Source organism: Meira miltonrushii (genome assembly GCF_003144205.1).
Source record: "Meira miltonrushii strain MCA 3882 unplaced genomic scaffold FA14scaffold_2, whole genome shotgun sequence".
In the NCBI taxonomy this organism is placed as follows: domain Eukaryota; kingdom Fungi; phylum Basidiomycota; class Exobasidiomycetes; order Exobasidiales; family Brachybasidiaceae; genus Meira; species Meira miltonrushii.
Genome location: NW_020289944.1, coordinates 1,874,286 through 1,886,281, shown reverse-complemented (window position 1 = coordinate 1,886,281; position 11,996 = coordinate 1,874,286). Strand labels below are relative to the sequence as shown.

General features: G+C 43.6%; 8 protein-coding genes across 8 annotated transcripts; 3 read left to right on the top strand and 5 right to left on the bottom strand.

Annotated features, from left to right (window-relative positions):
• Positions 1–16: 16 nt before the first annotated feature.
• On the bottom strand, positions 17–874 carry FA14DRAFT_121116 (protoheme IX farnesyltransferase; the record flags this gene model as incomplete). The annotated part of the gene is made up of 1 exon (XM_025496444.1): positions 17–874. The coding sequence occupies one exon, from the start codon at positions 872–874 to the stop codon at positions 17–19; it is 858 nt and encodes a 285-aa protein (XP_025355614.1).
• Positions 875–1,676: 802 nt separating this feature from the next.
• On the top strand, positions 1,677–3,397 carry FA14DRAFT_160515 (uncharacterized protein). Its single transcript, XM_025498714.1, has one exon. The coding sequence runs from the start codon at positions 1,709–1,711 to the stop codon at positions 3,281–3,283; it is 1,575 nt and encodes a 524-aa protein (XP_025355613.1). The 5' UTR covers positions 1,677–1,708; the 3' UTR covers positions 3,284–3,397.
• FA14DRAFT_39994 (uncharacterized protein) lies at positions 3,341–3,765 on the bottom strand. The gene is made up of 2 exons (XM_025502296.1): positions 3,685–3,765; positions 3,341–3,626 (listed from the first exon to the last, which is right to left on the bottom strand). The coding sequence occupies exons 1-2, from the start codon at positions 3,708–3,710 to the stop codon at positions 3,398–3,400; spliced, it is 255 nt and encodes an 84-aa protein (XP_025355612.1). The 5' UTR covers positions 3,711–3,765; the 3' UTR covers positions 3,341–3,397.
• A 415-nt stretch (positions 3,766–4,180) lies between these two features.
• Positions 4,181–5,272, top strand: FA14DRAFT_160514 (uncharacterized protein). Its single transcript, XM_025498713.1, has one exon. The coding sequence runs from the start codon at positions 4,220–4,222 to the stop codon at positions 5,195–5,197; it is 978 nt and encodes a 325-aa protein (XP_025355611.1). The 5' UTR covers positions 4,181–4,219; the 3' UTR covers positions 5,198–5,272.
• On the bottom strand, positions 5,226–6,382 carry FA14DRAFT_39988 (putative RFC4-DNA replication factor C, 37 kDa subunit). The gene has a single exon (XM_025502295.1). The coding sequence runs from the start codon at positions 6,295–6,297 to the stop codon at positions 5,254–5,256; it is 1,044 nt and encodes a 347-aa protein (XP_025355610.1). The 5' UTR covers positions 6,298–6,382; the 3' UTR covers positions 5,226–5,253.
• Positions 6,383–6,680: 298 nt separating this feature from the next.
• FA14DRAFT_109441 (TPR-like protein) lies at positions 6,681–7,232 on the top strand (the record flags this gene model as incomplete). Its single annotated transcript, XM_025495877.1, has 1 exon — positions 6,681–7,232. A coding segment is annotated over one exon (552 nt), but the record flags the coding sequence as incomplete, so codon positions are not given.
• Positions 7,233–7,331: 99 nt separating this feature from the next.
• FA14DRAFT_39985 (uncharacterized protein) lies at positions 7,332–10,089 on the bottom strand. Its single transcript, XM_025502294.1, has one exon. The coding sequence runs from the start codon at positions 10,047–10,049 to the stop codon at positions 7,359–7,361; it is 2,691 nt and encodes an 896-aa protein (XP_025355608.1). The 5' UTR covers positions 10,050–10,089; the 3' UTR covers positions 7,332–7,358.
• A 213-nt stretch (positions 10,090–10,302) lies between these two features.
• Positions 10,303–11,964, bottom strand: FA14DRAFT_105109 (NMD3-domain-containing protein; the record flags this gene model as incomplete). The annotated part of the gene is made up of 1 exon (XM_025495731.1): positions 10,303–11,964. A coding segment is annotated over one exon (1,662 nt), but the record flags the coding sequence as incomplete, so codon positions are not given.
• Positions 11,965–11,996: the final 32 nt, after the last annotated feature.

Genomic DNA, 11,996 nt, shown 5'->3' with positions numbered 1-11,996 from the left:
ACATGTTGTACATTGTTCACTCGCTTTCCACCTCTTCTTCCCCCATCAGTCTACGTCGGACACCTTCGATCACTTCAGTCTTGCAAGCCATGGCTAAGAGTAAGATCGCAGGAAGGTGAATGAGACTGACCCAGAAGCACTGCCTTGCTGCTTTATCACCATCATGCTTCCAAAATCCGTACGAAGCATACACCAAAGCCAAATTGATGGGAGCAGAAAGGATTGCATACGACCAATGAACCACGCCAGTCCAGGGCAAAAGAACACTGCAGATCGGCAACAAACTGATTGCATATCGCAAAGATGTTCTTCGATTCAAAGATGGATCCGTTACTGACATCATCCTGTAACCTCCCCTAGCATATTCCCGGCGAAGGGTGTGTGCTAATGAGTTGAAATGGGGGAATTGCCATGCAAACAAAAGAGCGGCCAATGTCCAGCCGGGTACATCAGTTGCCAAATGCAATGTTCCCGTACATGCCGTCCAACCGATCAAAGGTGGGATTCCGCCCACAATACTGCCGACCCAGGTATTGACGATCGATACTCGTTTCATTGGTGTATAAATCCCAGAATACAAGACAATGTTTGCCAACCCCAGTGCTGCCGTCAATGGGTTAATCGTTGCAAGTGCTCCCACACCTCCAATTCCCGCAACAGTAGCAAATGATGCAGCATGCAAAGGCGTGATAGACCGACTTGGTAACGGGCGATTTCGTGTTCGTGGCATTTGAGCATCGTATGGTGATTCGACCATTTGATTTAATGCATTTGCACTTGCAGAGCAAAGAGCTGTTCCCGCCGTCATTGAAAGAAGAGTTGTGATTGATGTAGATGTGGACAACGCAGCCGGACAAAGAGCATATCCTGCCATTCCCGTCAAGGTGACCAAGAACGTTAATTGTGCCTTTGCTAATTGACGATAAAGGCGAGGGAGTGTTTCTGATGTCAGTTCGGGAACGGGTCGATAGCCAGCAACTAGTGCCTGGCTTGGCGTTAAAGATGGATTAAGGTCTGACAGTGTTCCATCTTTTGGTCGAATACGAGTTGTGATTTCCGGATCATCGGAAGGTGGTGCATATGCTGATACTGCTAAATGCTGCTGATTTCGTCTAGTTGATGTAAGACTGCGTATTGAAGCGGATAATCTATTGGATATGGGAACAGGTCGTATTGAAGTTGTGGAACTCTGATGAGCATCATAAGAAGGAAGGAAGAAGTTGGGGTTCAGCGAACGGTTGGTTCCTGAATTTGTGCTAAAGAGTCTGGAAGATGCTATTGGACGAGTGAGCTTTCTTGGGGAGCAGCTCAATGTTGTCCCTCTCGCTGCTCCTGGCCCTATCAACAGTCGAGCTGATACCAATTGACTCATGATTGCATCGAATAGAAGCCCTGTAGATGTAGATGGTATTCGCTTTAAAGCAAGTCAAGATCCCGATTCACCACTTTAATCATTCACCCGATATCGGAATATGCTCTGTAAGCATGCAAGCAAATCTTCCCTTTGAAATAAAAAAGCCATTCACGTGTATGTGTGCTTGTGTGTCTGTGTTAGCTTCATTTATTTTATGCATGCAAGCTCAAGAAGATTGTCGAAGCTTTTCTCGCCTGAGTGGTCAACGCGCACCGCACAGATTCAGAGAGAAGAAAGTAACAAATTAAAGCTTTACTCTTCAACACTTTTTGGACAATACCATCACAATAAACAATGTCTGCTCAAATCTTTGCCCAAGAGGCAACTCAAGAGAGAGCTGAAAATGCTAGATTGTCATCTTTTGTCGGTGCACTAGCTTTGGGAGATTTGGTAAAGTCTACTTTGGGACCAAAAGGAATGAACAAGATCTTGCAATCTGTTGGTACTGGAGAAATCACAGTCACAAACGATGGAGCAACAATCCTGAAAAGTATCCCACTCGATAATCCCGCCGCGAAGATTCTAGTCAATATCTCCAAAGTACAAGATGACGAAGTAGGAGACGGAACAACGAGTGTATGCGTTCTTGCAGCAGAATTGCTACGTGAAGCGGAAAAATTGGTGGAAATGCGTATCCATCCTCAAACAATCGTTGAAGGTTACAGAATTGCTAGCACTGCAGCTTTGAGGGCACTCGATTCCAGTGCAACCGACAACAGCTCAAATCCAGCTGCATTCCGTAAGGATTTGTTCAACATTGCAAGAACCACACTATCATCCAAAGTCCTGTCAGCCGATAAAGACTACTTTGCCAATCTGGCCGTCGACGCTGTTCTCCGTCTAAAGGGATCAACCAATCTTGACAATATTCAAATCATCAAGAAAGTTGGAGGGAAATTGACAGATTCATATCTCGATGACGGTTTCATTCTGGATAAACGTATTGGCACAAACTCACCAAAGCGTTTGGAGAACGCAAAGATCTTGATTGCAAACACTTCTATGGACACAGATAAGATCAAGGTGTTTGGTGCTAGAGTCCGTGTTCAGGGAACAGGACAATTGGCCGAGTTGGAACGTGCTGAAAGGGAAAAGATGAAGGCTAAAGTCGAAAAAATCAAAGCACACGGCATTAACTGCTTCATCAACAGACAGCTTATCTACAATTACCCAGAATCGCTATTATCAGAAGCCGGTATCGTAAACATTGAACATGCCGATTTCGAAGGTGTGGAACGTCTAGCATTGGTCACAGGAGGAGAGATTGCCAGTACATTCGACAAACCAGAATTGGTCAAGTTAGGACATTGCGATCTTATCGAAGAAGTGATGATCGGAGAAGACCGTCTTATCCGATTCTCTGGTGTATCTGCCGGTGAAGCATGCACTGTTGTTTTGCGTGGTGCCACATCACAAATGGTGGATGAAGCTGAACGATCATTGCATGATGCTCTCAGTGTTTTGAGTCAAACCGTCAAAGAGACACGAGTTGTCTTGGGAGGAGGATGTGCAGAGATGAGTATGAGCAAAGAGGTTGACGAAGAAGCAAGAAAGACGAGTGGTAAACGCGCACTTGCAACAGAAGCCTTTGCAAGAGCATTGAGACAATTGCCTACAATCTTGGCCAACAATGCCGGTTTAGATTCTTCTGAACTAGTATCCCAACTACGTGCTGCCCATCAAAGAGGTGATAAGGATGCCGGATTAGATCTTTTCCAAGGCAAGGTTACCTCAATGCGAGAGATGGGAGTAACGGAAAGTTACAAATTGAAGAGACAAGTGGTTTTATCTGCCAGCGAAGCCAGTGAATTAATCTTACGTGTGGATGATGTTCTCAAATCAGCACCAAGAAGGCGGGAAGCTCATTGATAGAATGTCGATATTACTACACTGCATAGGTAACCTTTGTGCCCCCATTTTCTTGTTGTAATCATTGTACAAATTGAATACAGACATATATATATATAGAGAGTAAGTCAAACCTTACTTTTGCATTGTGTGAACTTGTTGATCTGGTTCGATGTAAGAGAGGTAATCGTGTTTGCTACCTGCGGTTAAGCTGGTATAGCTTTGAACCAAATTTTCTGGCATTTGAGCAGCGAAACCTTTCATGATTGAAGAATCATAACGTTGAGTAATTTTGCCTCCTGCATCGGTGACCTTTTTAATCTCTTCATCGATCTTTGATGAAGGAGCATCATCTTTAAAGATGCTGTGATGAGATGACCGTCAGTAAGCATTCGTCCAATCTTATAGAGAAGATGACTTACACGATGTATGATTTGTTAGAGCTCATGTTGATTATTGTGTTGTATTGATGTGAATGGTTATGATCCAAAAGATAAACCAACTCAACTCTAATTCTCCACCTTGCAATTAATTTCACTGCATTGGGACCCTATACCTTAAGCGCGCACAACGCCGCGTATGCACACTGTCAAAGCCTTCTTCATTAATTGTCAATGCGTTGCTCAGCGTTGGGCAGCCTGTGATGACAGCAGTGCAATGATAGCATCTACAGCTGTCATCACTACTCACTTCCCGATTTTGGCTCTTGTTACCAATTTGGCAAAAGGCTTAAAGAAGCTTAAATCAATCTCCCTTTCTAAGATACGTTAGCTCTGAGGGTGTGCACAGTCAAGAAGATCTCTTTCTGCCGAAATGTGATATCACAGGTGATTGCCATGCTTATTCTCCACTTTTCTCGGACTTAAGAGTCACGCTAAAGAGATGGTTTGATCGAGTGAATGATGCATTGCCACAAAACACACACCTTGACAATGGCTACCATAACGCTATACCAAAATGACTTCCTCTTTAGCACATCAAAACGTATCTGGTGTACATCGTAAAATGTCAGGAAGAGCAGGTCAATTACACATTGAGCCGTCTCCTATTCATTTTCGTATCCCGATCGAAACAAAACAATCACCTAAAACACTTTACACGGATATAAAACCATTAAGTAAAGATGATGCTTTGATGATGGAAAGCAGGCATGCTTTCTTGTTGTGGGAAGATGATTCGCCTTATTGTCGTTTAGCTTTTCCTCGTTCAGATGCCGCCTTTCTCGAGGATGCAAATGGCTCGGGTTTACGAATGTCAAGTGAACCACCTCCAGACTCACCTTCAAAGTTAGCAAATCAATATTTCGATTTATATCTAAAAGGAAAATTATACAATCGATGGGCAGCTTGGACATTTTCACGTTCAACGCCATTGACAGAATCAACATCAAGCGATGCTCCAGCGCCAGATCAATTGATCGTTTTGCGAACCGATAAATTTCCTCCGATTTGGGAAGAAGAATCAATACAACATGGTGGTGTTAGAAACCCATACCATCGTGTTGATTTGGTACCTTCCAAGAGACACGTTCAAATCTATGCAAAGAGCAAGGATGGGAAAGAAGAATACTTGGTTGCTGATACGGCAAATATCGTTTCACCACAACATGCATTCGCTCTCTTTGAAAGCAGGTTTCCTACTAGGTGGTACTTGCCCACTTCTGCTTTGACAAGCACAGGATCGATAAAGCTCAGACCAAGTGCAGGTGCCAAATTGGAAGAGTATGACGAAGATGGTCTAGTAACAGTATGTCCTTACAAAGGATATGCACGTTATCATCACCTCACCTTACCCGACGGTGACACTTTGGAGAATATTGCATGGGCATATCCCGTGCAAATTCCCGCATTCGACGCTCGTCAACTTGTCGCATTCTACACCCCAGGTCAAGATCGTTTAAAGCTTGTAGTCGATGGAGAAGAAGTCAAGTCTTGACAAAACCCCTTTGAGTTGATGATAATATTACATGTATTGAGAAAGAGAAAATTTTATTACACTTTGACTTCGAACAATTTTGGATCGTGATGCATCTTGCTTAATCGTGCAAGTAGACCTCCTAATTGCACTTGTGTAGAAACGCCTTCTAAGATGCGCATATGTGTCCATCCGATCTCTTTGATGAATTCTAGTTTAACTCCTTCGGGTATGCTATCTATTGTTTTCACAACACGGAAAATTGTCGTTACAATATCGACTGCCGCATACCCTTGATTCCAGATCTCATCCAATTTATCCATCGCCTTGTCCACTTCTCCTTTGTGACAAGAAGTTAGCATAGCACGGATAGTGATTGGATGAGGTTGATCACATACTTTGAAAACATTGTCGGGTGACACGAATCCAAGACCTGTCCAAGTAGATTGTAGATTATTGATTGCCTGACGCATATCACCTTCTGATGTGAACACCAATGCAGCCAATCCATCCTTGCTGTGCTGGACGTTTTCCATTTCGCAGACCTCGATCAATCGTTTCATCACTTCTTCATCTGATAGCTTTCCATATCGTAGAATGGCACATCTACTTTGAATGGGATCGATAATCTTGCTGCTTTGATTGCATGCGAAGCAAAACCGAGTCGTGTTTGAATAAATCTCCATCGTTCTTCTTAGTGCCTGTTGTGCACCAGGTGTCATACTATCTGCTTCGTCCAAGATGATAATCTTGTGGCGGCCTTGTGGTAATGAAACTTTCTTTTGTGCAAAGCCCTTGATCTTATTTCTTACTACATCGATACCACGTTCATCAGATGCGTTTAATTCGAGTACGGCTTCCTTGTATGCGTTTCCCAAAAGTGCATGTGCCAAAGCATGAACACTTGTCGTTTTACCAATACCTGGTAATCCAGAAATGAGTAAATGCGGCAGATTACCATCCTCTTGAATGACCTTTAATCGTTCAATAGTTGCTGTATTTCCTACAACATCCTCTAATCTTTGTGGACGATACTTTTCCACCCATGGTAGCTCATAAGATGCTGGCTTTGTGCTTGATGCTCCGCCAGCACCATTTGATTCTCCTTTGCTGATCGTCATCCTGTTGCTTTGATGAAGAGGATGAAGAAGCAATGAGAGATGCAGGTGTTGGTTGCATTTCTTCTCCTTTCTCTCCTACTGCGCGTATATTCTAGCACGCGTATAGTGAAACGCGTTGCTGCTCTTTTTGTAATCTTTAACATCAGCTTGTGCTCGTGATCGGCAATCGGGACTTACAGGATCATTGTCAAGAAGAAGTTTGAAGTTTAGCTCCTCCTTCTTGTCTTAGCTCCACTCAAAGCCATCATTAATATTTGGCAAATATGTCATATATACGCCTTTGTACTGCTTTATTGAGGAGGACTGTCGCACTCAGTCGACCCTCCCTTGCAGCAAGACCACAAGTACGCACACCAACGATCGCTTTCTGTTTCAGCTCTAGTGCACGAATCCAAGCAACATCACCTTCTCCAACCTCCAGTATCAAAAACCCAGCCGAAGAAGAATCACAACGAAACCTAGAAATCGGAACAGCAGCCTTGGAAGCTGGAAATGTGGCAGATGCAAAGACAGCCTATGAACGTGCAATCAGCATCTTCGAAACAGCTTCCGCACATTTCAACTTGGGAGTTTGTCAATATCATGAAAAAGATATCGAATCTGCTATTCAATCTTGGAAATCAACTTTACGTCTTTCTCCCGATTCGGCTGACGCACATACCAACCTTGCAAGTGCTTATGTTATGAGCGTTCCCAGTAGACCTGATTTGGCAATCGAACACCTAAAACAAGCAGCTGCAATCACTCCTGATGACGCAGAAGTACAGTTTAACCTTGGTGCAGTTTTGGAAGCATGTGAACAATTGGACGAAAGTATAAAAGCATACGAACGTGCTCAAAAAGGAGGTATTGAACGTGCAAAGGAGAATGTTAGAAACGTCAAAGCAAAAATCTTGGCAATCAAGACAGCACCTAAACCTGAAGGATTAGAAGAAGCGGCCAAAATTATTGAACAGAAAAGAGAAGCAGCCGCAAAAGAAGAGGCAAAACAAAAAGGAGATGCCTGAATAGGTACGTCTATATAGATTAATTGTAACAATATAAATACAAGTGCTTGGTTTTCAACACATTCTTACGTCTGCTCGCAATAATACCAATGCTGGTTCAAACTCAGCTACCTGCCAACGATCCATGAAAACGTCTAGACCACCTCCGATCATACACTGGTGTGCATAAAACGCAGCACGGCACCATGACCGAGCTTTCTGGTGCAGTTGAGCATTTTCAAGAACGACGGCTGCCAGCAATATCAGACCGATCACACCGTCCATATGTAACCGTGGCAAACTGACAAAGATGCCTTTTTGAGAATTGTCATTGTTCACCTCAATACTTCCTCCGACGCATTGCACAGCTTTGACAACTGTCTCTTGAATTTCTTTGTGATCTTTATCTGCGTGATGTACCAGAGCGACATGTTTCGCCATGATTTCATATATCGCCAGAAGATCAGGACGCAATTCTCCACGGTCTGTTGCGTAAGTCTTGTCGACTCGCTCAAGAAGTTGCTGTAGAGAGCTCAAAATATCTTTATGAGCATCCATGTCTTCATCACTAATTTCAGTTCCTTCACCAGTAAAACCCAATTTGGAGGTATTAATACGCTTCATCAATACTCTACTACGTTCAAATATTGCGCTTGATTCTCCTTGCATGATCCTTGCCCTTTGTGTGTACATTTCCGTACCATCAGCACGATCCAAAGAGCATAGCGTACATCCACACTCGAAGCCATGCTTGCTTAGTTGTGCAGATCGTACAGCATACGGGATTTCACCTCGAACATATTGATGTACAATTTCCGTGCCTTTCTTCATAGTAATCAAAGCTCTTGTTGTGACGATATCCGAAAAGAATATTGATGAAACATTTGGTAGGCATGCATGATTGAGAATTGCAGGTAGAGGGTGTGGCATAGTACTTTTGCCTAGTTCCCCAAAATCGACGAGCGAATTTTGAGAAATTTCTGTATCCTTTCTATCAGGTGCTTGAGCAGGTCCAAAAGCATTGAAGCGTAAAACGCCGTCAACGTAGGCCGGATCAACGGAAGGGTTGGATCCATCTACTGCTCCGTCAAGCTTTGGCTGTACAGTCATTGGGAAAGGTTGATGAACGAATTCGGAATATTCCATCGACGGTCCAGCAGTGAGACCCAACACAGGCAGTGCAAGCTCTGGTCTATCGATGATCTTGTGGATTAGATTTGTTTGGGCACGTACTTGACTTGTCGTTGAGACCACTCCGTTGCTTAAGTTCAACCTCAAAATGGGCGAATTCTTACTCTCAGCATCGTCAGGATATGCCGATCCTACTGCACGACAACAAAGTAGTAGCTCTCCTGGTTCAACATCCCTTGTCAGAACAAGACCTCTTCCAGCTCCCGGGATATCTTGCACTGCTACAGGACCGATGAAGTCACTTGTATCGAATCTTGGTGTATGAGGAGCGGAAAGGTAGATTGAGCGAACGTCGTCCATAGTGAGGCCTTGCTTCGCTTGTACTTGTCTTAAAGAACATCTTTCGACAGCGTCTATGCTTGATAATCTGCCGAATGCAGTGCCAAAATCGCCGGCTTTACCAGTTGGTATGACACCTCCATTTAACTTATCAACGGCTTTTGTTAGCACATCTTGAGCTCCTTGCCATGCGGTGAGGCTGAAGAGGATTGAAGATTGCAAAGTGGTATCAACGTGACCTTTATCTTGTTCACATCTGAGCATCGCTCTGTAAGCGGCACCCGGTCGACCAGCTTCCTGCAGCTTCTTCGCCGTACTGGCCCAATCAGATGAGTGAGTGGGATCATAAAGCCATGGTATTGCGTCCACGGTATCGTTATTGTTTGTCGTTGTAGGCAGCTCGGTAGTCCACTTCAGGTCTGATGCTTCTTTCTCGCTGAGCAGGACAATATCTGTCGGACTGTCGACTCGAATTCCAATATCTGCTTTTCCGGTGCACGGTCCTGATCTTGCCTGATGATCAATGGAAAGGAATGGTTCACGAATCGCCAAAATGGTACCGATCGGCAGAAGGCTGGAGATATTTTCTCTTGTAGCATTTACGTTTGATGTAAAATGAGAAATCGCTACCGAGATTACGTTCCCGTCTGGATCTTCAGCAAGGAAGGATACACCGACATATAGTAGTAAGCTTGAGACGACTCGAACGACAAGCTTCTTTCCTGTGAATCTCTTTGGTGCAACGTCCAAGTCTTTGCATGCTATTGTTTCCAAATCTGCTACTTGTCTTCTCGAATGGAAGGATGTCGAGCCATCAAACACCAGTCTGGGTCTGTACCCTCTGGCAGTCGACCGCTCATCATCATCTTTACGGATCGCTGCTTCATGTCTTAGGAAAAGAGCTTTTCGTGGTGGAAGCTTGACTTTCTTCGGAGCGACAGATAATTTGCTTCCTTTGTTGGCCTTTCCTTCCTGTGGTTCCTGAGTCGAATCTGTTATGATTGCTTCTTCTCTTTGTGCAGTCTGTCGCTGTTTTTCAAGCATTCTTTTGAAGTTATCCAAAAGTGCCGAAACTGCTTCTTGTAATAAGTCTTGACCCATCAATGCTGCTACATCATTACCACCACCTAGTCCTTGTTCACCTTCACCATCTTCTTCATTAGGCGCTACATTGAACGCCAAAAGCTTCACTAATCTAGTTTGAACTTCTTTGTCATCATCCAGCAGCTCCCACAGTTGCCCTGGATCTGGTGGCCTTAGTCCCAGGTTACGCAAAGATCGTATTAGATCTTCCATATTTGACGTACCAATCCAAGATGAAAGTTCGGGAAGAAAGTTCCCCCCCCCACGCTGATGGATGTCACGCGAACAAAAAAAAAGAGATTTCTTCTTAAAAGATTAAGGCCGAGAAAAGTAGAAGCTAAAAGATAGTTACAGGAACACACATGAGCCACGACTAGACAGATTATCATTGCTAAAATGTACAGATGAGAAATGAGTTGATTCTATATTGCAAAAATGGAAGACATCAAGCCTCTTGCTCTCCATCGTCCATGTTCATGTCATCGAAATCATCAAGAAGTTCATCAATCGGAACCGAGGGAACTTCATCACCAAATTCTGATTCACCGTCTGTTGTGAATCCATCATCAGTCATTCCATCATCTACATCAGCTGCTTCATCCATAACTTCATCACCCGTACCATCTTGTTCTTTTTGCAATGCTTTTGCCGCTTGTCTTGCTTTCCACATTGCTTTATGTTCTCTTCTTCTCTGTATTCTTTCTTCCGCTGCTGGATCACGATAAAGATTAACACCTTTTCGCATTTCATCATCTTCTTCCAATTCACGTAAGAAGTATTCATAATCCGCTTGTACCTTTTGTCCATCCAATCCACCACGTCTTCCAACGGCAGCTTTTCCTTCATCGGCAGTCTCTCCGTCCAATTTAGCCATACTCTTCAATCTCCATGTACGACGTGTTCTGCGTTTCTTGGTATCGGGGTATGATTTCTTAACAAGAACAACGTCTGGCTTACGTTCATCGGGAATGGAATCCCAATTGTCCGAATTGAGGTTAGACTTGCCCAAGTGATATCCTAAAACTGTATCACCTGCTTGCAGTACTGCTCCCAAATGTGTCCTTGTATGATAAACGGCATCTGCTTCGCCAAATGATTGTGCATTGAGAGGACTAACTTGTGCATCAGCAGTAAGCCATTTACCATCTGCGCTTACTAGTCCACTAGGTTCAATATCCAACACCAAAAATTCCACCAACTCGGGAATTTGACATAAACTCTCAAATGGATCACGATAATACTTGTCAGCAGTTACATCTGCTATTTGTAGAGTGAGGGGATCCATCAAACGAATCGAATTCGTTACCCGATAACAAAGTGTCAATTGTCCAATGTTTCCCATAGATTTAGCCAATCGCTTTGGCAAAACGACCATCTCGTCTTTGCAGATTGGTACAATCTCTACACTATATGTGAACTTGTTGTTCTGTGTTGAAGAGTGAACGTCTGCTGAAATGATTGTCGCACTGGACTGGGAACGGATGGGCGCAATGTTTGCCAAGAATTCCACCATCTTTATCGCATGAGATCTTTGAGCGTAATAAAAGTTCAATCCGTCCTTCTTCTCTTCGATATTGATAGTCTCTTTGTGTGCATTATGTTTGAGGATCATTTGTTCAATCAGCAAGAAAGTACGTTTGTGCGGTACTTTTTGACGAACTTGAATCTGTGCTCTCCATGTGTTCTGTGCTGCCAATCGTGTACAGTCAGGACATTGACCATACTGAACGACATATTCGACTTCAAAAATCTGTTGCAAGATTGTTGAAGTGAGTACTTCTTTTTGTACCGTTAATTTAACCTTTAGACGTTTGCTATGCGGTTCTGTCCAAATGAAGGAAGCATCGATCAAACGAACTTTATTGAGACCCTTAAGCTTTTTTAGACAGATTGCCAGCAACTCTCGCGATTCAAGTTGTGCAGGTACCCAACTGATTGGAGGATTGAGATATCGTTCGCAGTTACGACAAAAGTTGACTGTTGATTGTTTTGGAATACCTTCTGTGATATCAACGCTTGCACGTAAGCATGATAGACATAAATTTGCATTGTTTGGAGTGATTGGCGTACCGCAATCAGCACATAATACCAGCCCCTGTTGTGGAGCACTTGGTGTGATGTACTCCATCGTTGTCATCTACTTCTCTTCACGCTACAAGT